Consider the following 26563-nt stretch of genomic DNA (forward strand, 5'->3'; position numbering starts at 1 on the left):
AGAGGCACTGAGTCTGAAGGTAGGCCTTAAAATACATCCACAGGTACACCTCAAATTTACTCAAATTATGTCCATTTTCCTATTAGAAGCTTCTAAAGCCATTACATAATTTTCTGGAATTTTCCAAGCTGTTTAAAGGCACAGTCAACTTAGTGTATGTAAACTTCTGACCCACCGGAATTGTGATAAAGGGAATTATAAGTGAAATAATCTGTCTGTAAACAATTGTTGGAAAAATCACTTGTGTCATGCACAAAGCAGATGTCCTAACCGACTTGCCTAAACTATAAAAATAAAAATAAATTTGTAGAGTGGTTGAAAAACTATATTTAATGACTCTAACCTCGGTGTATGTAAACTTCTGACTTCAACTGTACACAAAACAGTTACAAGAGACATAACTAGGTTTTTTCTAACAGTTGTCTAATGTTATTTTTTCATCGTCATTGCAAACATGGGCTAAACAGGAGGCAGAAAACTGGCTATATGGCAGCATAACTATAAAGATTATATCATCACACAAAACGCTAATTGTTTTGTCCCAATGTGTAGACCGTCTGTCTTGTTTGAGACTATTGTTACAGCAATATCAGTTACACCAGACAGAGAAGGTTGTAGCCTTCATACATATTTTTAGAACTTTCATTAAAATCGCAGCTATTCAGACATATGAGGCAGAGACATCGGCTATATCATCATATAGATCAAATTGCTTTTGGGTTCAGAAGAGGGTGAGTAAATGGAGAAACTTGAACATGCATAAATAACACAAGCGCAGAATGCGATTTGGATCCATAGATTTGAGGAAGAGGGGATGACAACTCTATTCGTAGCCTTTCTGTACATTTGGTACCCTCGCATTTATTTGAGAATACTTTGGAAAAGGTTCAACATTACACAGGCACTAGAAAACAATTAAGGCACTATCATTTCCACATTATAAAACACAGGCATCAAACAGGACAAGGTTGTCACTTTATCAGAGAAGCATTTTTACAGACGCCATTACACCAACCCTGCCTCATCATACGCATTCTTTCCTAAGTTCGCCTCATCCGGTTCCCTACTAAATCCAAAACCAACATAATTAACTACAAACTAAGTAACTAGGACTACATTACATGTCACAATACTCTATACATGGGCCATGTGCATTTTCTGCGGGTCATTCCTGAGATAGCTCCTCTCTGAGAAACTCATTGCGTACCGGCGAGCGGCCTCTCTCCCGTGTGGACCTTCAAGTAACATCTTCAGATGATGCTGGTGGAAGAACCTTTTGTCACACTGGGGGCAGCTAATAGATTTATCCCGTGTGGACCCTCTGGTGCCTCTTTAGGTGACAAGCATTGGCAAAGCGCATCTGACACTGGGTACAGCCAAAAGTGTACAACCACCGTGTGCATCCTCTTGTGGATCTCAACCTGTTTGGGGAAACGCTTATCTTTGCCATTAGATCTGCTGATAGCATTACTACTATTACTGTCATTTCTCAATGGGCTTGTGTAGCCATTTAGTGTTGAGGGACTGACATTGTCTGAGGTCTGGTTTAACATAAGGAGAGGAGGACAAAGGTCAGGTAGTGTTTGTGTTGTTGTAGGGTCCATGTTCCAGTTGATAGATCCTATAGAAGGCAGGCTGAAGGCAGCACCTGTTAGGGGGTTAGGGGGTTAACCTGAGGCGTCAGTCTCTCTGAATCACAACTATAGCAGCAGGACGGAGCATCGCTAGCCAAGTCTGTGTCTGTTCTCTCCCGCCGCATATGGACACCTCCCCGTAGACCAAATCTACACCTTGCCCTCGTCTCTGCCAGTCTGTTGTCATGGAGACTAAGTTTGTTTGTTGTTCTGTGTTCGACTGTCTGTTTCTGATTGTGGTTATGAAGGGGTTAGGGTCCCAAAGACCCTCCCCATTATTGATTAAGGGGACCTTAAAAGTCATATGTTTTGCTGCAGGCCTTATAAGATACTGTTATGTGCCTAAAACTCTGCCACTATACGTTGCACAATACATATATATTGGTCTTTGTGGTTAAGCCCTAGCTGTTTAAGAGTGTGCTTGCAGGCTAGGTCTGAGTCAGACCGAAACTAGATAAAGAGAAGTAACCACTGTCTGGTTTTGACATTTTGATCTTGTGTGACAGTGGACAATGCTAATGAATTCAGAGAAGCTAGTGTACCAGACCCACTCTAACCTGATTCAATAAGCAATTGACCAGACACACTCTATTGCTGTATACATACATTGACGTAGGTGATCATACCACCAGGGAGTGATCACATGTATAAAATCAGCTGCGCCCTTAGGTGGGATGCAGAACTTACTCTGAAACACACATGCTGTGTTTCCATTGTCAACTTCTGTCTGAAATTGCATTAATAAAGGTTTGATTGATTTACTCAAAGAAGATATTGTCTGACTGCTGATTTCACCAATAAGCCAATGATTGACAAGGAACCTACCCCGACAGTTAACAGTGTTGTTCCCCAGCCCAGAGTTGAAGACACTGTCCCATCCACTGACCTCCACTATGTCGCCGCTGGTCCTGGCCCGCTCAGTGATGTCCTCTCCATCTATGGGAATCCAAGACGGCCGCCCAGTCTCCTCTGTTAGCCTCCAGCCAACCACCTACAGGAAGAGTTTAAAAAATAGACTTTAAAAACATGGCAGAGAACTCTACTCTGGAGTTTTTGTCAATTACCTGGTCAAGTTCATACATTGTGTTTATGTATGTAAACATGAGTTGTATTGATTTCATTTTATGAATGAAGAAAATTCCCATTGAAGATCTATTACTGTCTGTAGGCTATATGTATTTCTCCCTTACCTTGCACCCCGATCTTTAGTCCACTCAGCAGATCAATGCTCTCTGGTCCATCTTTTATGGTCTCTTATTTGATTAGCAGGAGTTCAGGCTTCCTATCCTACATGTCAATTCACATTTTATTGGTCACATACACATGGTTAGCAGATGTTAATGTGAGTGTAGAAAAAAATGCAGATACAGAGTGAGAGGATGTTTGATCAAGAAATATGATATGAGCACCCTGCTATGGAGCATCTTCTGATTGGGCAATAAAGGATTGCTATGAGTACTATGCAAACATGTTAGTTGATTTGATTACTTGACACTCTTTAATGGTGTGATAATTGAAAGGCATAGTCTCACACTTAGGATAAAATGTATCAAGATCTGGGCCCGTATCCACAAAAAGTCTCAGAGTAGAAATGCTAATCGATGATCAGTTCCCTACCTGTCTATATAGTCTTATTCATTATGATCTAAAAGGCAATCTTACTCAGAGAGGGTTTTTGAAAAGAGGCCCTTACCGAATACCATTCAGCCAGTAGTTCACAATAGGCTCACCTCAATAAGACTGTGTGTGGTCCTGTGCTGCTTAGCTGGATCCTCTGTGGGTTCAGGAGGAGATGTAGTCTGGTTGTCCTCCATGACCATGTTCCCCTGAGGCTTTCCCAGACCCTCCTCACACCCCTCCTCTTTCACCAGCAGCACCTCTGGACCCTCCTCTTCCTGGAAAAGAGAGGTGATACAGATTAGACATACACTGCCTCAGGTATGTACACGCACACACACAGATAATAAACACACTTTCAACATGGAATGTTTACCCATCCCCACTACGCTTAAGTCCTATACTGTAGTTATATAATTACTTTGTTATTTGTAAACCCATCATTGTGTTGTGGATAAAAATAAATCAGCTGAAGCCTGGTAAAGATCCATCCAGTCCTGCTAGTTATAGACCTATTGCACTTACAATTAATCTCTGTAAACTAATAGAGAAGTAGATTGTGGGTAGATTGCTGCATTATCTGGAACATAAGGGTCTATTAGGTCCATCTCAGAGTGGATTCAGAAAAAGAAGGACTGCCCTTTGATGCATTGGTTATAGTTTGCCTAGGTGACCAAAGCTTTGGCAATGAAGGAAGTGATGTCAATAGTATATTTTGACACATAAAAAGCATATGACACAATGTGGGGGGGAAGGTCTACTGATTACATTGAATGGCATGTGTATAAGTGGGAGAATGTACAACTGGATTATGGATTTGCTTGATCGAACCTTCCAGGTCAGGTTGGAATCGGAGTTATCAAGAGAATATGAGGTGGAAAATGGAACTCCACAGGGTAGCACCATTAGTCCCACCTTATTCACATTGATGATATCTTAGGGAATATCGGACAGGGTATGGAGCGGCCTTATATGCAGATGATGGTGCCATTGTAATAGATAAAAGGCAAGGAGCTGTTTTAGCAGCAGAGGAATGATCCTTATCATGGGGTTTCAAGTTATCTGTATCTAAACCATGTTCGCGAAACAAAAAGATAAAGGAAGATGTCAGTGTTCGATTATATGGACAATGATTGGAAAGGGTAACATAATTGAAGTATTTGGGGCTGTGGTTTGATAAAAAGCTTACATGGAGGCGTCATATTACATGTATTGAGACTAAATGTAAGAAATTATTCAATCGTATGAGGACAATAGTTGGGCATGACTACTCCAATCTCCACTGTGGAGCTTTGCAGATCCTTCAGCGTTATCGTTGGTCTCTTTGTTGACTCTCTGATTAATGCCCTCCTTGCCTGGTCCATGAGTTTTGGTGGGGAGCCCTCTCTTGGCTGGTTTGTTGTGGTGCCATATTCTTTCAATTTTTTAATAATGGATTTAATGGTGCTCCGTGGGATGTTCAAAGTTTCTGATAGTTTTTTATAACCCAACCCTGATCTGTACTTCTCCACAATTCTGTCCCTGATCTATTTGGAGAGCTCCTTGGTCTTCATGGTGGCACTTGCTTAGTGGTGTTGCAGACTCTAGGGTCTTTCAGAACAGGTGTATATATACTGAGATCATGTGACAGATCATGTGACACTTAAATAAAGTCCACCTGTGTGAAATCTAACTAACTTTGTGACTTCTGAAGGTAATTGGTTGCACCAGATCTTATTTAGGCTTCATAGCAAAGGGGTGAATACATACAGTATGCACGCACCACTTTTGTTTTTTACTTTTTTTAACAAGTAAAATGTTATCATTTCACTTCACCAATTTGGGATATTTTGTGTATGTCCATTACATGAAATCCAAATAAAAATCAATTTAAATTACAGGTTGTAATGCAACAAAATAGGAAAAACGCCAAGGGGGATGAATACTTTTGCAAGGCACTGTATATATATGGGGGATACAACCATCCCAGCTCTGCAGATTTTGCTGTAAAGAGACAGAATCATTAGATCCCTTGTTTTGGTACTACCCATATGTAGCTTGTTTTTGTTTGCAGGTTCAGAAAGAGTTGAACAAATGCAACATTTACTTGGAATGTGAATGATATTGGTTTTTGTAGAATACGTTTCATTTTATTCCATATTGTTATGGTGTTCTTAACTATGAAGCTGTTAATGTTCTTAGCTTCCTTTTTTGAAAATAGACAAGTGAAACGATTCTGGGTATGAATGCACTGTATTTCCATATTGAAGCCATGCATTACTTAGAACAATGTGGACTGCAAACATGTTCAACATATTTAGCAATAGATGGGCCTAGATTTTGTTATTTCGTTTCTGTAAGCTACTGAACAAACTTGTCTATATTGGAACATTGGATATAACGGTTATTTAAAGCTTTCAGGAATTTTTGCAGGATATTTGATTTGCATCAACTGATTAAAAAAGGAGCCCACTAGAGTATGTAACCCCAACCAAACATTCATATATTTGATCTTGGCGTCTGATAAATCTAAGATTTCTAAAAGTGGTGTCATTCCCTTGGGGATTAATGATCATTCTATGATTTACTGCACAATAAAGGTAAAACAAAAAAGCTCTCACTGTCACAACACAATAACTGTGAGACCACTGAACCATGATAACAAAGATGCATTTATTGATCAATTGAGTAAAGTTAACTGGGACCCGTAACTTCAATGTCTAGATATGGATAAGAACTGTGAAACACTTAAATAAAATATTATTTTTTTAACAAAAACACACAAAAAAAAACAGGTTGAAACTATTTCACCAAATGTTTCTTAAGCATTGTGGATACTATGGCTCCATGGAAAACTGTTAAGAATTAAACAAAGAACGGAACCTTGGATGAATCAGGAAATCCTTGAGGCCATTAAATCAAGGAACACTACTTTTCAAGAATATAACAGTCCCAAAGATGAAGAGCCTCTCAATAGACACATAATCCTAAGGAAGAAATCTAGTCAGATGATTGAAGAAGTCAACAAAACATTTAAATAACAAAAATAATGAAAATAAGAATAATCCTAAGAAGTTGTGGCATTCACTAAACAGTGATGGGCAGAAGGCAAATTGTAAAATAGTTGGTCTGGAGGTCATTGGGGAAATAACATTTGACAAGGAAGTGGTAACTGATAAATTCAATACCTTTTTCACAAAAGTTGCCACAAATTTGGTTGAGAAGCAACCTGATTGTACTGGAGTGTTTGGTTATGGTAAGGTTTGTTCTCGTGAGAAAACCGATTTTTGGGATGTCTCATGGTCATCAACTCCAGCCCTTGCTCGCCACCACTAGCTACTGCACCCACAATTATCGCTGTGAAAATAGCAAACATATTTCAGACAACCCTGGACCTATTGCATTACTGCCAGTGCTAAGATTTATCATTGCATTAGGTTTGTTATTATAGAGTCTTCAGAATGAAAAGTCCCATTTTGTGTTCATTAAACAAGAGTAAAATACACCATATGAAAACCACACATACACATCTCAACAACAAAAAAGTCAGCATGAACTTGATAAACTGCATTCATTTTCTCAAAAGGTGTCTTGGGAAATTGTGTGAACATCATATATCCTACAGTACAAACAATATGTAACAGACTTTTCAGGCTTATATGCCTTTATATTCAGGCTCAAAATGGCCAGAAACAAAGTTTCTTCTGAAACTTGTCGATCTATTCTTGTTCTGAGAAATTAAGGCTATTCTATGCGAGAACTTGCCAAGAAACTAAAGATCTCGTACAACGGCGTGTACTTCACAGAACAGTGCAAACTGGCCCTAACCAGAATAGAAAGAGGAGTGGGAGGGCCCGGTGCACAACTGAGCAAGAGGACAAGTACATTAGAGTGTCTAGTTTGAGAAACAGACACCTCACAAGTCCTCAACTGGCAGCTTCATTAAATAGTAGTTCCCGCAAAACACCAATCTCAACGTCAACACCGGAGCCTCCCACTCCTCTTTCTATTCTGGTTAGAGACAGTTTGCGCTGTTCTGTGACGGGAGTAGTACACAGCGTTGTACGAGATCTTCAGTTTCTTGGCAATTTCTTGCAAGGAATAGCCTTCATTTCTCATAAGAATACACTGACGAGTTTCAGAAGAAAATCCATTGTTTCTGGCCATTTTGAGCCTGTAATCGAAACCACAAACGCTGATGCTCCAGATATTCAACTAGTCTAAGAATGACAGGAGTGATGGTTGCTGATAATGGGCCTATGTAGATATTCCTTCTTTTTTTTTATCAGCCGTTTCCAGCTACAATAATCATTTACAACATTAACAATGTCTACACTGTATTTCTGCTCAATTTGATGTTATTTTAATGGACAAAAAAAATGTGCTTTTCTTTCAAAAACAAGGACATTTCTAAGTGACCCCAAACTTTTGAGCGGTAGTGTATATTACACAATGTCTGGATGCATATTCTATCCAGGAATATTCAACACTGAAATCTGTTTTTCTCGTTATTCCAAATTCATCTGTGGATCCATTCTGCTGACAACGAAAATTCATCTTTGTCTTTAATGCAGGGTTTGATCTAAATGTGAGAAGCTATCGAGCGGAATGGTTCCTTTCTATGTTATAGAGTGGAATGGTTTTTCTGCTGGTGTATCCTGAGGCATCTCCTTTCTGAGAACCTCTTCCCGCAGTGCGTACAGGCGAACGGCCTCTCTCCTGTGTGGACCTTCATGTGCATCTTCAGGTGGTCCTGGCGGGAGAACCTCTTCTCACACTGTGGGCAGCTGTAGGGTTTCTCCCCTGTGTGGACTCTCTGGTGCCTTTTCAGGTCACCAGCCTGGACAAAGCGCATCTGACACTGGGTACAACTGAAGCATTTCACCCCTGTGTGGACCCTCTGGTGGATCTCCACCTTCTGGGGGCAGCTGAAGCCTTTGTTACAGAACATGCAGAGGAACCGTTTCTCTTTAACATTGCCTGATGTGGCTCCCCCACCCGGAGCCAGGGCTTTAGCCCTGTCGTTTGAGTTAAATACCTGATCGAAACGGACGCTTCCATGTGAATCGGAAGGCCCCATCGATGCGGACACTGGGTCTAGATCCCTGAACGCATGTAAAGAGGAGGGGGTGGCAATATTTAGATTAGTCTCTAAGCTTCCCCTGTAATCTAAGAAATCTCTGCCCTGTGAGTGTCCCTCTACGAGGGGACTTTCTGCATTCCATGTGGGAGGAACGTCACCCTCCACTTTCACAGTCACTTCATCTACGACTATAACCTCTCCTTTCTTATCTAGGCAGCCTTCAGAGTGTACACTACTACTGTACCGGTTCCAGTCCCCTCTAGACAGATCAGTCTGTATCTCTAAACCCAAGGGCATGTTGCCAGGGTCCATCTCTGTAGCATAAGAACAAGAGGGATCATCACCACCAATGTTTAACTCATCACCATAGCCATCCCCACGGGTATGAACCATCCTGTGGCTCTGATGAAATACCGGTAAATACTCCGAGCCAGGGGCAGGAGGACAGCCCAGTCTCCCCAGGCCCTGTCTCTCTGGGTCTGATCTGTGGTCAGATTCTGTGTGTAAGAGCCTGTGTGTTACAGTTAAAGTCTCTGTGTCGGTCTCTGACTTGAGGGCGGTGTTCGGCATTCCACTGACCTCCGTGATGCTGCGTTGGGACCTGAGCGGCGCTGGGGCGGTGTCCTCTGTGGCTACAGGGGGATCACCTGCCGCACGAGTCGGGTTGTCTCTGCTGTGCCGTGGGTCCTCCTCTCCTTCAGACCTCTCCTGCTTGACCCCAGGATCTGCAGCCTCTGCATCTGCAGGCTGACACAAGAAGAGAGGACATTACTATCAGTACATTGGTTGAATTGGATAACAATGTCAAAGGGAAGTCTCACAAGCTCTCCTATGGCAGATAAATTAGCATGTAAATGTAAGCAAGTGAATAGCTGAGGGGAGCCTTTGAAATAAACCGTCCACATTTGATTTACAAAGTAACTGAATTTTTTTTACATAACACTACTATTTACACTATTACACTAACCTCTATCATGATAATGTTCTGGGTTGAGGTTCCACTCCCCTCATCAACAGTGATTGGTTGGTCATCTCTCCATGTATTGTGTCCCGCTGGCTTCACAAAGCTCCTGTGGCCTCCAGTGAGATGTCCTTCACCTGAGAGAATGATTGGGGGTGAAAGAGGTGGTTCGGTTAGCTACGGTCAATGGAACGGTATATTGTACACTACAGACACTGTCTAGAATTGGCCAGGAAGTAAGATAACACTTCTCATAACTTCTTGATATACTATTTTTGATTAATGTCTTATGTTCCATGCATCACGTTTTTATTTTAGTAAATTATAGGAAATGCAGTAAATCAAGAATCTGGTAAGAATTCTGTTGTGGGTCATCTTTTATATGGTGCGTGGGTTACGATGATGCCACAACAAGGAGTACTCTTGTTGATGCTGTTTATTACCTTCCACAAGTAAGATATTCACACTGTGCTGTGGGAGTTTTGTAGCAACTAGCTATATCGGTTCGTTAGTATGTGTTGGGATGCTTAGCTTTGGCACAAGATGAGCAGTGTTTTAAGTTTCGTTAAAACATCAAGCAAAAGACAATCACCAGACGCATGCCCACTATATATGAAATTCCCATGAACAACAGTAGCCAATAGGATTATAGGTGACGTGCCAACACATGGTGAGCAAAATAGAATCCCTGTGGTTTGAGGTGCAATGACTGTACAATAGCTACACTATGATATTGGCTCTTCTTTTCATAAGATAGCCAAGTAAATCAGGGGAATTATTGCATGCTATCCAAAAACTGACCCAAATCTGGGTAATACATCTAAACATATGTGCAGAGGGGAACCGGGCGACAGGCCGTTGCCGCCTCGGCCTGCAAAATGTACCTCTTGCCATTCCTCTGTATCGGTCGAGGATCTTGACACTACTGGGACGACTGGCGATGACGCGCTCTCGCATTGTCCTCTCTGCGCGCTCCCGTGACACCTTCAGTTCCAGTTGCTGTAGTTTCCTCCGCAATCCCCTGTTTTCTTTCTGGCTTTGAGTTACTTCCAAACGAAACACTGCATAGTCGTCGTCTACGAGTTTACAGATCTCTGCCACGGCAGCATTCGCTAGTACCTCCATGATGGAGGCTATTTGAGTGTGAAAACCCACACAGTTAGCCATTGTTAGCAGCTAGCTATCTTTACCTCGATAACATCTATAAACCAAGTCTTGTATCAAACGTGAATTAAAGACTACATGGTTTAAGTATGAGTTCCAGGGTGTTAATGAACGTCTAAATAACAATAAAAAAGCTGACGTGGAAATGGTTCTTGGTCTTCTTTGTTATCATGGCGTTCCATATTTATTTGTTTGCATGCCGCCACCTACTGTACAGGAGTGTGTGGTCGATCATGACAAAAATAAAAAAGTGGGACTTTAAAAATGCACCACCAATTAACCCTACACCTATATACACCACTATTTAATAAAACAATAAATTAACATCACCCCATTTCACTACTTTGACCCCAACTGATCCTACAATAGGCTGATGGCCTGGGGAGGACATGACTCTTTAATTTAACACACCTAGACTCTTTAATTTAACACACCTAGTCTCTTTTGCTGTAAAACCTTGTACATCCAAGTACTTCTCTGCAGCTGCCACCACAACAGCTATTTTCTGTGACTTTACATGCCATTACTGTGGTACAGTTGATAACCATGACAATGAATGCTAAGAAGCCAACCTTACCAAAGCACAAATTCGTATCACTATGTATTGGCCTAGGCCTACTACTCACACTTGACCCAGCCTCTCTCGCACTGGGCACTTCTGATCCCCAGCAACATGGGCACCCCCACAATTGACACTTTTTTCCACCGATACTACACATTCTGTTGTCCTATGCCCTCTTATCACATTTTGGAATCTCACTCCTACACACTTCTGCAATATGACCATAAGCTTGGCATCTGAAACACCTTAGTGGGTTCAGCACAAAAGCTCTAATGGGACAACTGACATATCCTAACATGACTTCAGCAGGTAAAGACTGCTTCAAAACTCAAAAGGATAGACCGTGTCTTCTCAGTTTCACCACGCTTGCCACCGGGTCTGCGTCACACCAAACGGCGGGCATCACAGACACAGGGAAGCTTCCATTTCCATTGCTCCACTTCAACGTCACCCCAGTAATCACTCCGTTCAAGTCACAGGTCTTGTCCCGAGGCATGTGGTGCGAAGCGCCCGCTCCCTCTGGGCAGAAGAAAACCAGAAATCATCACAAGTCCACTTCGAGCTACCTTCACCAATTTAACAGTATCCACATACTTTTGTACCCAGCTTGAGACTACATATGGGGAAGCCATATGCAGGGCTCTACTTACCCCAAAAATTCCACTCTCATTGGGACAGAACCATCCTTTGCATGACCATCGGAGTGAGGTTGGACTCTGAGGTCTTCACCACACTTGCCACCGCAGGTAATTCATCCTCACGCTCATCAGGTTAAATTTCTGAGCCATCAGAAACAGCAGAGTATGGTTTGTACTTGGCGCCATTATTCCTCAACACACAACTTCCCACTGCACTAGGTTCTTCTTCCTCGCTGTCCATATCCACATCTCTTCGTTCACCTCCCTTATGCCGCACCTTCACCCACTGTATTGTTTGCAGAACATGCACTGATGGCCTTTCTCCAATACCCAACATCTGTTCCTTAGTCCAATAGTCTGGCTTTCTCTGGCCTCTCCATGCTGGCCAAACGTGGGCTACTCTGCATCTGAGAGCATGGTCCGTAAGCATTCCAGTTTCCCAGAAGTGACTGGAAAATTACTGTTCTGTGACTTACTGCCTTGCTTCAATGTTCTTGCCACGGTTCACTTCTGTTTACAATAGGATCTTGTTGGTTCACATCATAGCTCAAAGGGTGTTGTTGAATGAAAAAAGTATGCACACGGTTCTTCGAAGTACATTACACATCAAATCTCCTATTCATGATCACTATATTTCAAGCTCAGACCAGACTTGTTTAGAAAGAACAGTGTGTTTAGCAAGAATAGAGTAGAAAATATTATAATTACTTTATTCCAGATACATCACATAAGAAAGGTAAATATTCAACTGTCCTTGTTCTAGCCCAGGTTTACTGTCTCTCTAAAAAACGGTACTTACACATGCCTGTTTCAAATGACAAGTTAACAAAGGGTTAATGAGGGGTATGTGGTTAATTACCCTCCTGAACAGGAGTTAAAAGGATGTACACCAGTTTGAGGAGACCAGTCAGTCTGGAATGTCAAGTAAAGGTGCACATTTGTTTAATATTTCACCTCAGTCATCACAAGACCTGAAGCCTTCAGGCCATTTACTGCAAACAGCTTGAGGTCAAGGACTATTTGTAAAGATCCCATACCACAGATGATAGATCGATAAACTTGTGAGTTCTGGGGTTTTTCATGAAAGAAACAGTTAAGAGGGACTTGGCTTGAGGATGTTTTGGTCGTTGTTGCATTGAGGAACACAGTGACGTACATCAGTATAAATAAAGCCAACTTTGAGTGTGTGACTTGTGTTGCTGAGTAAGTCAACTATTGAGTGGCGACGTTTGCTACAGCCAGGGGAGATTCATAACAATAATACAGATAATAACCGATATGGGAGATTAAAGTTGATACAGGGGAGGAAAAATATATATATTTACCGACAACTCTTACCTACTACCTAGTGCCATGGGAGGGCTAGGGGAAAGGTCACAGTAAGGGATGTTTTTTGGACTTGATCCCCAATGAAAGCATGACCTCAGGTTTACATAATCTCAGCAGACCTGGCTTGTCATAAAGGTGTTATAAAAAAAGAGAGGGAAAATTCAGAGGGTAAATATACTGAACAAAAATATAAACGCAACATGTACAGTGGGGCAAAAAAGTATTCAGTCAGCCACCAATTGTGCAAGTTCTCCCACTTAAAAAGATATGAGAGGCCTGTAATTTCCATCATAGGTACACTTCAACTATGACAGACAAAATTAGAAAAAAAATCCAGAAAATCACATTGTAGGATTTTTTATGAATTTATTTGCAAATTATGGTGGAAAATAAGCATTTGGTCACCTACAAACAAGCAAGATATCTGGCTCTCACAGACCTTTAACTTCTTCTTTAAGAGGCTCCTCTGGCCTCCACTCGTTACCTGTATTAATGGTACCTGTTTGAACTTGTTAGCAGTATAAAAAGACACCTGTCCACAACCTCAAACAGTCACACTCCAAACTCCACTATAGCCAAGACCAAAGAGCTGTCAAAGGACACCAGAAACAAAATTGTAGACCTGCATCAGGCTGGGAAGACTGAATCCGCAATAGGTAAGCAGCTTGGTTTGAAGAAATCAACTGTGGGAGCAATTATTAGGAAATGGAAGACATACAAGACCACTGATAATCTCCCTCGATCTGGGGCTCCACGCAAGATCTCACCCCATGGGGTCAAAATGATCACAAAAACGCTGAGCAAAAATCCCAGAACCACACGGGAGGACCTAGTGAATGACCTGCAGAGAGCTACTGTGAAGCATGGGGGTGGAAACATCATGCTTTGGGGCTGTTTTTCTGCAAAGGGACCAGGACGACTGATCTGTGTAAAGGAAATAATGAATGGGGCCATGTATCGTGAGATTTTGAGTGAAAACCTCCTTCCATCAGCAAGGGCATTGAAGATGAAACGTGGCCGGGTCTTTCAGCATGACAATGATCCCAAACACACCGCCCGGGCAACGAAGGAGTGGCTTCGTCAGAAGCATTTCAAGGTCCTGGAGTGGCCTAGCCAGTCTCCAGATCTCAACCCCATAGAAAATCTTTGGAGGGAGTTGAAAGTGTTGTCCAGCAACAGCCCCAAAACATCACTGCTCTAGAGGAGATCTGCGTGGAGGAATGGGCCAAAATACCAGCAACAGTGTGTGAAAACCTTGTGAAGACTTACAGAAAACGTTTGACCTCTGTCATTGCCAACAAAGGGTATATAACAGTATTGAGAAACTTTTGTTATTGACCAAATACTTATTTTCCACCATAATTTGCAAATAAATTCATTAAAAATCCTACAATGTGATTTTCTGGATGTTTTTCCCTCATTTTGTCTGTCATAGTTGAAGTGTACATTTGATGAAAAGTACAGGCCTCTCATCTTTTTAAGTGGGAGAACTTGCACAATTGGTGGCTGACTAAATACTTTTTTGCCCCACTGTATATATATATATATATATATATATTCATGTCATATAGTCATTAGTCAACTAACAAGTCATTAGTAACTTCAAACAGTGAATGCTAGCGATGGCTAACTATGCTAACTATCCTACCAGTCTGTTTAAATTAGTGTTAGCATGCTAATAGCACTCCCTGCACCCTGAAATGTATATTATTAGGGGTATGCAGTAGGTTGATAATGATATCAACAAAGTATGGGACATTTCAAATAAAAATTCCCAGCTAATGAGAAAACAGTCATAGTATTTAAAGTAAGAGAATGAACAAGATTTAACAAGGCAACCTTGGTTCTAATTTGCATGGGCCCCAATGGCAGATTTTGAGCGATTTTTACACCCATCCCCGAGGGGTGGGGCATGGACACTGAAATGTCATTCCCGTGAGGGACTACAAAATGAAGTACAGTACTTTTATTGCACAAAACGATAATAACTTTTCTCACTATGTTAACGCTTTACATTTTCGGTAAATCTGCTATCCTCGCTGCTGTGCCCCCCGCCCTCAGCACATACTCAATTTGTTGCGGCAAGGACTCCAGAAGGTGTTGACAGCATTTCACAGGGATGCTGGCCCATGTTGACTCCAATGCTTCCCACAGTTGTGTCAAGTTGGCTGGATGTCCTTTGGGTGGTGGACCATTCTTGATACACACGGGAAACTCTTGAGCGTGAAAAACCTTGCAGCATTCTTGACACAAACCGGTGTAACTGGCACCTACTACCATACCCAATTTAAAGTCACTTAAATCTTTTGTCTTGCCCATTCAACCTCTGAATGGCACACATACACAATCCATGTCTCAATTGTCTCAAGGCTTAAAAATCATTCCCTTCAACTATACTGATTGAAGTGGATTTAACAAGTGACATCAATAAGGAATCTTTGATTTCACCTGGATTCACCTGGTCAGTCTGTCATGGAAAGAGCAGGTGTTCATAATGTTTTGTTGTAGTTGTCACTTTTCATCAGTGAAGCATTGTTCCAAACACCATCATAGCATCTCCTCTGCCTCATCATACTCATTCTTTCCTCAGTTCACCTCATCCAGTTCCCTCCTACATCCAAAACCAACAGAATGAACTATAAACAAACTAACTAGTACTACATTACATGTCACTATACTCTATACAAAGGCCGTGTACACTCTGCTGGAGTATCCTGAGTTTGATCCTCTATGAGAAACTCTTCCAGCAGTGAGTACAAGCAAACAGCCATTATTCCGTGTGGACCTTCAGGTGCATCTTCAGATGGTGCTGGTGAGAGAACCTCTTCTCATTTTGGGGAAAGCTGTAGGGTTTCTCCCGTGTGGACCCTCTGGTGCCTCTTCAGGCTGGACGAGAGGTATAACGGGCCCAGCACAGGGGGCAGCCAAACGGTTTCTCCCCCATGTGCATCCTCTGGTGGATCTCCACCTGTTAAGGGAAACTTAAGACTTTCCCACAAAACGAACACTGCCACCATTCTTATTCCCACCGTATCTACTGATTGCGTTACAACTACTGTCATTTGTAGCCATTTAATGTTGAGGCACTGGCATTGTGTGAGGTCTTGTTTAACATTAATGTCTGTCTTGTCGCAGGGTTCATGTTCCAGTTGATAGATCCTTGCTCCTGCCAAACACTATGCCACACCCACGGACACAATTTTCTTCTCCACAATGAGTACCTCCCCGACCCTTTACGGAATGCTAACACATTCAAGGCCGTCTGATTGGTCCAGAAACCGATGGGTTGGGCCAGAGCCAGAACACACGTGGGTAAAGCGGAGGTTTGAAAATTCTTCTATGGCTTTGATACTCTAAACCCTAAACTTCAACTAAATATTGTAATAAATCTTGTGGAAAGTTGAGGTGAATAAACTGCTTGGAGTAACCCTGGATTGTATACTGTCATGGTCAAAACATGTTGATGCAACAGTAGCTAAGATGGGGAGAAGTCTGTCCATAATAAAGCACTGCTCTGACTTCTTAACAACACTATCAACAAGGCAGGTCCTACAGGCCATTGTTTTGTCACACCTGGACTACTTTCCAGGTGCCACAAATAGGAAAATTACAATTGGCTAAGAACAGGGCAGCACGGCTGGCCCTTAAATGTACACGGAGAGCTAACATTAATAATATGCATGTCAATCTCTCATGGCTCAAAGTAGAGGAGAGATTGACTTTATTTTACTTATTTTTATTTAACCTTTATTTAACCAGGTAGGCAAGTTGAGAAGAAGTTCTCATTTACAATTGCGACCTGGCCAAGATAATGCAAAGCAGTTCGACACATACAACGACACAGAGTTACACATGGAGTAAAACAAACATACAGTCAATAATACAGTATGAACAAGTCTATATATGATGTGAGCAAATGAGGTGAGATAAGGGAGGTAAAGGCAAAAAAAAGGCCATGGTGGCAAAGTAATTACAATATAGCAAGTAAAACACTGGAATGGTAGATTTGCAGTGGAAGAATGTGCAAAGTAGAAATACAAATAATGGGGTGCAAAGGAGCAAAATAAATGAATAAATAAATACAGTAGGGAAAGAGGTAGTTGTTTGGGCTAAATTATAGATGGGCTATGTACAGCAGCAGTAATCTGTGAGCTGCTCTGACAGCTGGTGCTTAAAGCTAGTGAGGGAGATGTGTTTCCAGTTTCAGAGATTTTTGTAGTTCGTTCCAGTCATTGGCAGCAGAGAACTGGAAGGAGAGGCGGCCAAAGAAAGAATTGGTTTTGGGGTGACTAGAGATATACCTGCTGGAGCGCGTGCTACAGGTGGGTGATGCTATGGTGACCAGCGAGCTGAGATAAGGGGGGACTTTACCTAGCAGGGTCTTGTAGATGACATGGATCCAGTGGGTTTGGCGACGAGTATGAAGCGAGGGCCAGCCAACGAGAGAGTACAGGTCGCAATGGTGGGTAGTATATGGGGCTTTGGTGACAAAACGGATGGCACTCTGCATCCAATTTGTTGAGTAGGGTATTGGAGGCTATTTTGTAAATGACATCGCCGAAGTCGAGGATTGGTAGGATGGTCAGTTTTACAAGGGTATGTTTGGCAGCATGAGTGAAGGATGATTTGTTGTGAAATAGGAAGCCAATTCTAGATTTAACTTTGGATTGGAGATGTTTGATGTGGGTCTGGAAGGAGAGTTTACAGTCTAACCAGACTCCTGGGTATTTGTAGTTGTCCACGTATTCTAAGTCAGAGCCCTCCAGAGTAGTGATGTTGGACAGGCGGGCAGGTGCAGGCAGCGATCAGTTGAAGAGCATGCATTTAGTTTTACTTGTATTTAAGAACAATTGGAGGCCACGGAAGGAGAGTTGTATGGCATTGAAGCTTGCCTGGAGGGTTGTTAACACAGTGTCCTTCATCACTTCATCACTACTTGTTTTGTAAGAAGTGTTGAAATGTTGAATGCACTGAGCTGTCTGGTTAAACTACTAGCAAACAGCCCGGACACCCATGCATACCACACAAGACATGCCACCAGAGACCTCTTCACAGTTCCAAAGTCCAGAACAGAATATGGGAGGCACACAGTACTACATAGAGCCATGACTACATGGAACTCTATTCCACATCAGGTAACTGATGCAAGCAGTAGAATCAGATTTTAAAAACAGATAAATACACCTTCTGGAACAGTGAGGACTGTGAAGAGACACACAGGCACAAACACAAGCATACATATGCTAAAAGACACACTCTACACACACGTATACATGGATTTTGTGTTGTAGATATGTGGCAGTGGAGTAGTGGCCTGAGGGCACATAATTAATGTGTTGTGAAAAGTGCTTATGAAATGTAATGTCATTAATATTTTTATTTGTATATACAGTAGCTGCCTTAAAGGAAAGGTTCACCCATTTTGAATGTTATACTGTTTTTGTGCATCTCTGAGTAATGTTCTCGCAATTCCCTGGGCCATGTCATGTTTTTATGTGCATCTGAGTTATTGGCATTCAAGCAGGCAGAAATCTGTCCGGTATGACGTAGAGCTGTGATGAAGTCTCGCTCACTACACTGGAAGTTAATAGGAATACGACTTTAAGATCGCGAAAACGTCTATCATACATGTCAGATTTAAATTCTGGCCGATGTCATAACTCGGGAGGATGTCTTCTCTCGAATGAGCCATTGAACATATTTTTGCGATATTCCTACCTCAAGAAATGTGTCATTTAACAGAGGGCCTAGCACATTTTTCCTATTTGTCTGCCTCTTTAGTCCAGGGTGCATTGCATGGTGCCGTTGACAGAGATGTTACAGAAAGGAGATCGGAATCCAATGAATGAAGCAACGTATAACGCCTCACCCAGCAGACTGTCAACCAATCGCATTCATGTCGTCATACTGCGTCACGAGGTTGCTAAGCTAATCGTCAGGCAATCCCTTCTCAAAGTCAGTGTATATGTCGAGAAACATGACAATATTTCTCTAAAGTACATCATGTCACAATTCCAAAGCTATATGATATTACAGGTAGCAAGTTAATTATGTCAAATCTCTGAAAATTTTTGTAATGTTGTACTTCTTGTTGACAAAATTTGTGCTAATGTTGGGTTTTTGAATTGCCCAGAATGCACCGTGCGTCCCAATGACATAGCATGGGCAATGTTTCCCATCTCCTCAAAAGTATATCTGTCGTTGCGAATGTTAGACTCCACCCTGTGAGGCACAATCAGCAGGTTGAATGTGGTGATTTTGATACTGCAGTTTGTTTAGGCGATTTTACAGCTAACTAGCTACGTTACATGCTGATATTATATTTGTTATTCCTGTTTTCTAGCTATGTTTGCTAGCTTGCTAGCTAGCCAGCTAATAGAAAAAGCATTGCATTGTGTAGCAGACTTGAGTGGCAACAGATTTCCACAACGATTTCCTTCATAAATTCAAATACAAAATACTTTGATTGGTTAGAGACGATACAATCGCTGATGACTTTGTGTTGTACAACGCCCCTTGTCATCACAAGCGACTTCAATGATGGGAGTCTCAGACTAAAGTATGTAGTGAATGACAAAGAAGCAAAATCATTTGGTGTGAGTCATCAGGCTAATAGAAGGCAGGCTAAAGGCAGCACCTGTTAGGGGGTTAACCTGATGCGCCATCAGTCTCTGCGAATCACAACTATAGGAGCATCACTAGCCGAGTCTGTGTCTGTTCTTTCCAACCGCATATAGACAACTCCCCGTCCCTGGTGACCAAATCTACACCTCGCCCTGGTCTCAGCCAATCTGTTGTCATGGAGATGTTGTTTTGTGTTTGACTGTCTGCTTCTGGTTAACAGTGTTGTTCCCCAGCCCAGAGTTGAGGACAATTTCCCTTCCACTGACCTCCGATATGTCGCCTCTGGTCCTGGCCTGCTCAGTGATTCCGTCCCCAGGGACCTTGGCTGCAACAGTCTGGGTCTGGGAATCCAAGACGGCCGCCCAGTCTCCTCTGTTTGCCTTCAGCCAACCACCTGCAGGAAGAGGTTACAAAATAAACTTTACAAACATGGCAGAGAACTCTACATATGGAGTCCATTACCCGGTCAAGTTCAAACATTATGTTTGTTTTAGTATATAAACATAAGTTGTATTTATTTCATTTTATGCAGGTGAATATCTTCCTATTGATGCATATATACACACGGTATAATCCTGAAGACACACACAGATATGTTCTCTATATGCATTTCTCCCTTACCTTGATCCCACATCTTTAGTCCACTCTCTGGTCTGTCCTCTATTGTCTCCACTTTGACCAGCTGCAGATCAGGCTTCCCATCCTCCATGTCTACTGACTGTAAGAGATACAGAGTGAGAGGATGTTGGATCAAGAAATGTGATTTGAGCACCCTGCCTTGGAGCATCTTCTGATTGGGCAATGAGGGATTGCCATGAGTACGATGCAAACATTGTCGTTGATTTGATTACTTGACACTCTTTAGTTCGGGATTTTGGCAACTAGCTTTGCTAACAAAGAATGGAAGTATGTGGTTACACCTAATCCAGTTTTTGTGCTAAGAGAGTTAGCACTGGTGTGTAAAATTACCTCTAACTTCCTGTATACTGGACGCAGAGAAAAAAATGGTATCCACAAGTTAATCTGACTTATCCCTTTAATGGTTTGATAATTCAAAGGCATGGTCCCAGACTTAGACAAACTTAATCAAGACCCAGGCCCATATCTACAAAGTGTCTTGGAGTAGGAGTGCTGATATAGGATCTGTCCATACAATCTTATTTATTATGAACTAAGTTCAGCACTCCTACTCTTACATAATTCTCGGGATAGATACCCTGAGTAGAAGTGCTGATTGAGGATCAGGTCTTATTCATTACAGTCTAAAAAGGCTAAACTGATCCTAGATCAGCACACCTAATGTAAGAGGCTTTGTGGATATGGGCCCTGACCTAATACCATTCAGACAGTAGTTCACACTGGGCTCACCTCAGTGAGACTGTGTGTGTTCCTGTGCTGCTCAGCTGGTTCCTCTGTGGGTTCAGGAGGTGTAGTCTGGTTGTCTTCTGTGACCATGGTCCCCTCAGGGTTCCCCAGACCCTCCTCCTTCACCAGCAGCACCTCTGGACCCTCCTCCTCCTGGAAGAGACAGGTAATACAGATTACACAGACATACACTTCCTCAGGTATGTACACACACAGATAAACACACCTTCAACATGGAGTGTTTACCCATCCCAACTAGGTTTGAGTCCTATACTGTAGTTATAGAATTACTTAATTGTTGTTAAACCCATCATGGTGGACATAAATAGGTTGTTGTGGGTAAATAAGTCAGCTATGATAAGTCAAAAGTCATCATCAGACAAACCTGACTAAACTATTTTGACGTGTACAGTATGTGTTTGTTAGTGTGTGGGTATGTGTAGGTATATTTAGTAAGTGTATATTTGTTATAAAGCGCTGTCGTGTGTATGCAGTATAGGGTGAGCTCAGATCTAATGTACAGTTAATTCAGAAAGTATTCAGACCGCCTGACTTTTTCCACATTTTGTTACATTAGATTTATTCTAAAATGTTTTAAATCATTCCCCCCCTCTTCAATCTATACACAATACCCCATAAGGACAAAGCAAAAACATGGTTAGACATTTTTGCTAATTTATTAAACATAAAATAAATCACATTTACATAAGTATTCAACCCTTTCCTCAATACTTTGTTGAAGCAACTTTGCCAGCCTGGAGTCTTCTTGGGTATAACGCTACAAGCTTGGCACACCTGTATTTGGGGAGTTTCTCCCATTCTTCTCTGTAGATCCTCTCAAGCTCGGTCATGTTGGATGGGGAGCATAGCTGAAAAGCTATTTTCAGGTCTTTCCAGAGATGTTCGATCGGGTTCAAGTCCGGGCTCTAGCTGGGCCACTCAAGGATATTCAGAGATTTGTCCCAAAGCCACTCCTGCGTTGTCTTGGCTGTGTGCTTAGGGTCGTTGTCCGGTTGGAAGGTGAACCTTCACCCCCAGTCTGAGGTCCTGAGCGGTCTGGAGCAGGATTTCATCAAGGATCTCTTTACTGTGCTCCGTTCATTTTTCCCTCAATCCTGTTAAGTCTCCCAGTACCTGCCTCTGAAAAACATCCCCACAGCATGATGCTGCCACCACCATGCTTCACCGTAGTGATGGTGCCAGGTTTCCGCCAAACTTGATGCTTGGCATTCAGAACAAAGAGTTCCATCTTGGTTTCAACAGACCAAAGAATCTTGTTTCTCATGGTCTGAGAGTCCTTTAGGTGCATTTTGGCAAACTACAAGCAGGATGTCATGTACATTTTACTGAGGAGTGGCTTCCGTCTGGCCACTCTACCATAAAGGCTTGATTGGTGGAGTGCTGCAGAGATGTATGTCCTTCTGGAAGGTTCTCCCATCTCCACAGATGAACTCTGGCAGAGTGACCATCAGGTTCTTGGTCACCTCCCTGACCAAGGCCCTTCTCCCCCGATTGCTCAGCTTGGCCAGGCGACCAGCTCTAGGAAGAGTCTTGGTGGTTCCAAACTTATTCCATTTAAGAAGAATGAAGGCCACTGTGTTCTTGGGGCCCTTCAATCCTGAAGACATTTTTTGGTACCCTTCCCCAGATCTGTGCCTCGACACAATCCTGTCTCCGAGCTTTTACGGTCAATTCCTTCTACCTAATGGCGTGGTTTTTGCTCTGACATTAACTGTCAACTGTGAGACCTTATATAGAAAGGTGTGTGCCTTTCCAAATCATGTCCAATCAATTTAATTTACCACAGGTGGACTCAAATCAAGATGTTGAAACCTCTCAAGGATGATCAATGGAAACAGGATGCACCTGAGCTCAATTTCGAGTCTCATAGCAAAGGGTCTGAATACTTATGTAAATGAGTTGTTTTTTTTCTTTCTAAAAACCTGTTTCCACTTTGTCCTTATGGGGTAGATGAGGGGAATTTTTTTTTAAAACATTTTAGAAAAAGACACAAAAGTAACAATGTGAAAAAGTCAAGTGGTCTGAATACTTTCCGAATGCACTGTATATTAAAGGGAATTTCAATGAAAGTCTAAGAATGAAAAGTCCCATTTTGTGTTTATTAAACAAACAAGTTTTAAATACACCATATGAAAACCACACATACACTGTCTCAACTACTTGATAAACTGCATACATTTTCTCTTTAAAAATAGTCTTTGGGAAAGAATTAAGTAGTTGGATGTAATGAAATATAGCCTACACAGTACAAACACAATAAGTAACAGACTTGTTAGGCTTATTATTGCCTAAAAATTACACATTGTCTGGATGACAATTCTACCCAGGAATATTCAACACTGAAATCTGTTACTCTCATTATTCCAAATTCATCTGTGGATCTTTTCTACTGACAACAATTAAAATGAATCTTTGTCTATAATGCAAGGTTTGTCAAAACGTCAGAAGCGATCAAGTGGAATGTTTACTTCCTATGTTATAGAGTGAAATGGTTTTCCTGCTGATGCAATATTCTACCAAGGAATATTCAACACTGAAATCTATTCCTCTCATTATTACAAATGTTTTCTGCAGAAAAGACCCACAGATGCATTTGAAATTACGAGAGTAACAGATTTCAGTGTTTAGTATTCCTTGGTAGAATAGTGCATCAGCAGGAAAACCATTCCACTCTATAACATAGGAAGTAAACATTCCACTTGATCACTTATGACGTTTAGATCAAACGCTGTATTTAAAGGAAAATTAAATTTTCTTTGTTTTCTGCAGAAAAGACCCACAGATACAAAGAAAATGTAATTTTCCTTTAAATACAGCGTTTGATCTAAACGTCATAAGCTACGTTATAGAGTGGAATGGTTTTTCTGCTGGTGTGTCCTGAGGTAACTCCTTTCTGAGAACCTCTACCTGCAGTGCGTTCAGGCGAACAGCCTCTCTCCCGTGTGGACCTTCAAGTGCATCTTCAAATGGTGGTGGCGAGAGAACCTCTTCTCACACTGGGGGCAGCTGTAAGGTTTCTCCCCTGTGTGGACCCTCTGATGCCTCTTCAGGTCACCAGCCTGGGTGAAGCGCATGTGACACTGTGTACAGCTGTAGGGTTTCTCCCCTGTGTGGACCCTCTGGTGGATCTCAACCTTCTGGGAGCAGCTGAAACCTTTGTTACAGAACATGCAGAGGAACCGTTTTTCTTTACTACCGCCTGATATTGCTCCCCTTCCCTGGGCCTGGGCTCTAGCCCTGTCATTGGAGTTCAATACCTGATCGAAAATGATGCGGCCGTCTGAATCGGGAGGTGCCATTGACGTAGACACTGAGTTGCGATCCCTGAATGCGTGTAAAGGGGAGTGGGTTGCAACATTTAGATTTGTCTCTAAGCTTTCCCTGTAGTCTAAGAAGTCATTGGTGTTGCCCTGTGAGTGTCCTTCAAAAAAGCGAGTCTCGTCTGCATTCCATGTCAGAGATGTGTCGCCCTCCACTTTCACAGTCACCTCATCTACGACTATAACCTCCCCTTTCTTATCTAGGCACCCTTCAGAGTATACACTACTACTATACCGGTTCCAGTCCCCTCTAGACAGATCAGTCTGTGTCTCTAAACCCAAGGATATGTTGCCAGGGTCCATCTCTGTAGTGTAAGAACAAGACGGATCATCACCACCAGTGTCTAATGTTTCACCATCCCCACGGGAATGAACAGGCCTCTGGCTCTGGTTAAATACCGGTAAATACTCTGAGCTGGGAGCAGGAGGACAGTTCAGTGGCCCCAGCCCCAGTCTCTCTGGATCTGATAATTGGTCAGATCCTGTGTGTAAGAGCCTTTGTGTTACAATTAAATTCTTAGTGTCGGTCTCTGACTTGAGTACGGTGTCCGGGCTTCCACTGACCTCCGTGATGCTGCACCGGTTCCTTGGCTCGTGAGCAGCGGGGTCCTCTGTGGCTTCATAGGGCACTCCAGCTGCTCCAGTCTGGATGTCTCTGCTGTGCCGTGGGTTCTCCTCTCCTTCAGATCTCTCCTGCTCGGCCTCAGAACCTGCAGCCTCTGCATCTCCAGACTGACACAAGAAGGAATTTGATAACAACGTCATAGGGAAGTCTCCCCTATGGCAGATAAATTAGGATGTACATGTAAGCAAGTGAATAGCGAAGGGGAGCCTTTCTGAAACCTGTCATATTTTGATGTACGGTAATTTTAATCACACATACCTCTATTACGATAACGTGCTGGGTTGATGTTCCACTCCCTTCATCTACAGCTACGGGTTGGTCATTTCTCCATGTATTGCGGCCCACTGGCTTCACAACGTTCCTGTGACCTCCAGTGAGATTTCCTTCACCTGAGAGAGTGATTGGGTATAAAGAGGTGGTTAGCTTGGGTGCTCAACGCTATATTGACTATTGTACACTATTGACACAGTCTTGAATTGGCAAGGATGTAAGCAACACTTCTCATAACTTCTTGCAAGATAACTAAGCAAATATTGGAATTATTGCATACTATCTAAACACATATGGGAAGGGAACGTGGCAAAATGTACCTCTTGCCATTTCTCTGTATCGGTCGAGGACCTTTACACTACTGGGACGACTGGGGAGGGCGCGCTCCCGTGCCACCTTCAGTTCCAGTAGCTGTAGTTTCCTCCGCAATCCCCTGTTTTCTTTATGACTTTGAGAAATTTCCAAACGAAACACTGCATAGTCGTCGTCTACGAGTTTACAGATCTCTGACACGGCTGCATTCGCTAGCACCTCCATGATGGAGGCTATTTGAGTGTGAAAAACCATACAGTTAGCCATTGTTAGCAGCTTGCTAGCGTCAGCTAGATAACGTCTATCAACCAAGTCCTGTCTCCAACGCGAACTAAAGACTACTTGGGGAAAGTATCTGATGCTTAGGAGTTCAATTAGTCATATCTGTAGTTCCATTATATTAATAAATGTCTAAATAAAAACACTAACGTGAAAGTTGTTCTCGGTCACTGTTTACTTCCCTTTTACAGTGAAGAGAAAGGATTTCATTGGTTGGCGTCATGGGGCGTGATTAAATGAAAAAAGGAGTGCTCTGAGCTGCTCTTTGAAATATGCTATTGCTAGCTACGTTGCAAATGAATTTTTAAAAATCACAGCCATATTGTATCCACCACTGAAATATACATAAATACAAAATAAACACAAATCACGACGTTTCATGATCAGTATCCGTTACACTCAGAACAGACTTGTTTAAAAAGAACAGTGTGTAAGCTATAAATATCTATCTCTATATATGGGTTTGTGCCCATAGGTTCACACGTACTCATTCCAGGTTCTTTATTTTTACTAGTTCTACATTGTAGAATAATAGTGAACACATCAAAACTATGAAATAACACATATGGAATCATTTAGTAACCAAAAAAGTGTTGAACAAATCTAAATATATTTTATATTTGAGATTCTTCAAAGTTGCCACGCTTTGCCTTGATGACAGCTTTGCACACTCTTGGCATTCTCTCAACCAGCTTCATGAGGAATGCTTTTCCAACAGTCTTGGACTCTGCGGACCAACTCATCCCAAACCATCTCAATTGGTTTGAGGTCAGGTGATGT

At 42.1% G+C, this 26563-nt stretch overlaps 2 protein-coding genes across 4 annotated transcripts; both read right to left on the minus strand.

The window, feature by feature from the left end:
* Positions 1 to 294: 294 nt before the first annotated feature.
* LOC110498488 (hypermethylated in cancer 1 protein) lies at positions 295 to 11021 on the minus strand. 2 transcript variants are annotated; one of them, XR_005037582.1, is made up of 6 exons: positions 10159 to 11021; positions 9281 to 9411; positions 8893 to 9060; positions 3365 to 3529; positions 2825 to 2921; positions 295 to 2625 (listed from the first exon to the last, which is right to left on the minus strand). XR_005037582.1 is itself a non-coding variant. In XM_021575132.2 (3 exons), the coding sequence occupies exons 1-3, from the start codon at positions 10439 to 10441 to the stop codon at positions 7855 to 7857; spliced, it is 1620 nt and encodes a 539-aa protein (XP_021430807.2). In that variant the 5' UTR covers positions 10442 to 11012; the 3' UTR covers positions 7546 to 7854. The 2 variants fall into 2 exon arrangements, 1 of the variants encoding a protein (XP_021430807.2); XM_021575132.2 differs by lacking the exons at positions 295 to 2625; positions 2825 to 2921; positions 3365 to 3529 and having other exon boundaries at positions 7546 to 9060; positions 10159 to 11012.
* Positions 11022 to 11318: 297 nt separating this feature from the next.
* Positions 11319 to 26270, minus strand: LOC110498501 (zinc finger and SCAN domain-containing protein 12-like). Of its 2 annotated transcripts, XM_036953796.1 has the most exons (7): positions 25513 to 26270; positions 25181 to 25311; positions 24862 to 25029; positions 20960 to 21109; positions 20213 to 20309; positions 19858 to 19985; positions 11319 to 11519 (listed from the first exon to the last, which is right to left on the minus strand). In XM_036953796.1, the coding sequence occupies exons 1-7, from the start codon at positions 25769 to 25771 to the stop codon at positions 11469 to 11471; spliced, it is 984 nt and encodes a 327-aa protein (XP_036809691.1). In that variant the 5' UTR covers positions 25772 to 26270; the 3' UTR covers positions 11319 to 11468. The 2 variants fall into 2 exon arrangements, with proteins under 2 accessions (XP_036809691.1, XP_021430829.2); XM_021575154.2 differs by lacking the exons at positions 11319 to 11519; positions 19858 to 19985; positions 20213 to 20309; positions 20960 to 21109 and having other exon boundaries at positions 23063 to 25029; positions 25513 to 26238.
* Positions 26271 to 26563: the final 293 nt, after the last annotated feature.

Source organism: Oncorhynchus mykiss, chromosome 19, assembly GCF_013265735.2.
Source record: "Oncorhynchus mykiss isolate Arlee chromosome 19, USDA_OmykA_1.1, whole genome shotgun sequence".
Classification (NCBI taxonomy): Eukaryota; Metazoa; Chordata; class Actinopteri; order Salmoniformes; family Salmonidae; genus Oncorhynchus; species Oncorhynchus mykiss.

Bases quoted from the DNA above. Each gene is read 5' to 3' on its own strand.
- LOC110498488 (XM_021575132.2), bottom strand. From the start codon at position 10,441: ATGGCTAACTGTGTGGGTTTTCACACTCAAATAGCCTCCATCATGGAG. The intron at 9,412-10,158 runs GTACATTTTGCA...TCATTCTCTCAG, and splicing joins ATACAGAGGAATGGCAAGAG to GTGAAGGACATCTCACTGGA. The intron at 9,061-9,280 runs GTTAGTGTAATA...TTCTTGTGTCAG, and splicing joins AGAACATTATCATGATAGAG to CCTGCAGATGCAGAGGCTGC.
- LOC110498501 (XM_021575154.2), bottom strand. From the start codon at position 25,771: ATGGCTAACTGTATGGTTTTTCACACTCAAATAGCCTCCATCATGGAG. The intron at 25,312-25,512 runs GTACATTTTGCC...TCACTCTCTCAG, and splicing joins ATACAGAGAAATGGCAAGAG to GTGAAGGAAATCTCACTGGA. The intron at 25,030-25,180 runs GTATGTGTGATT...TTCTTGTGTCAG, and splicing joins AGCACGTTATCGTAATAGAG to TCTGGAGATGCAGAGGCTGC.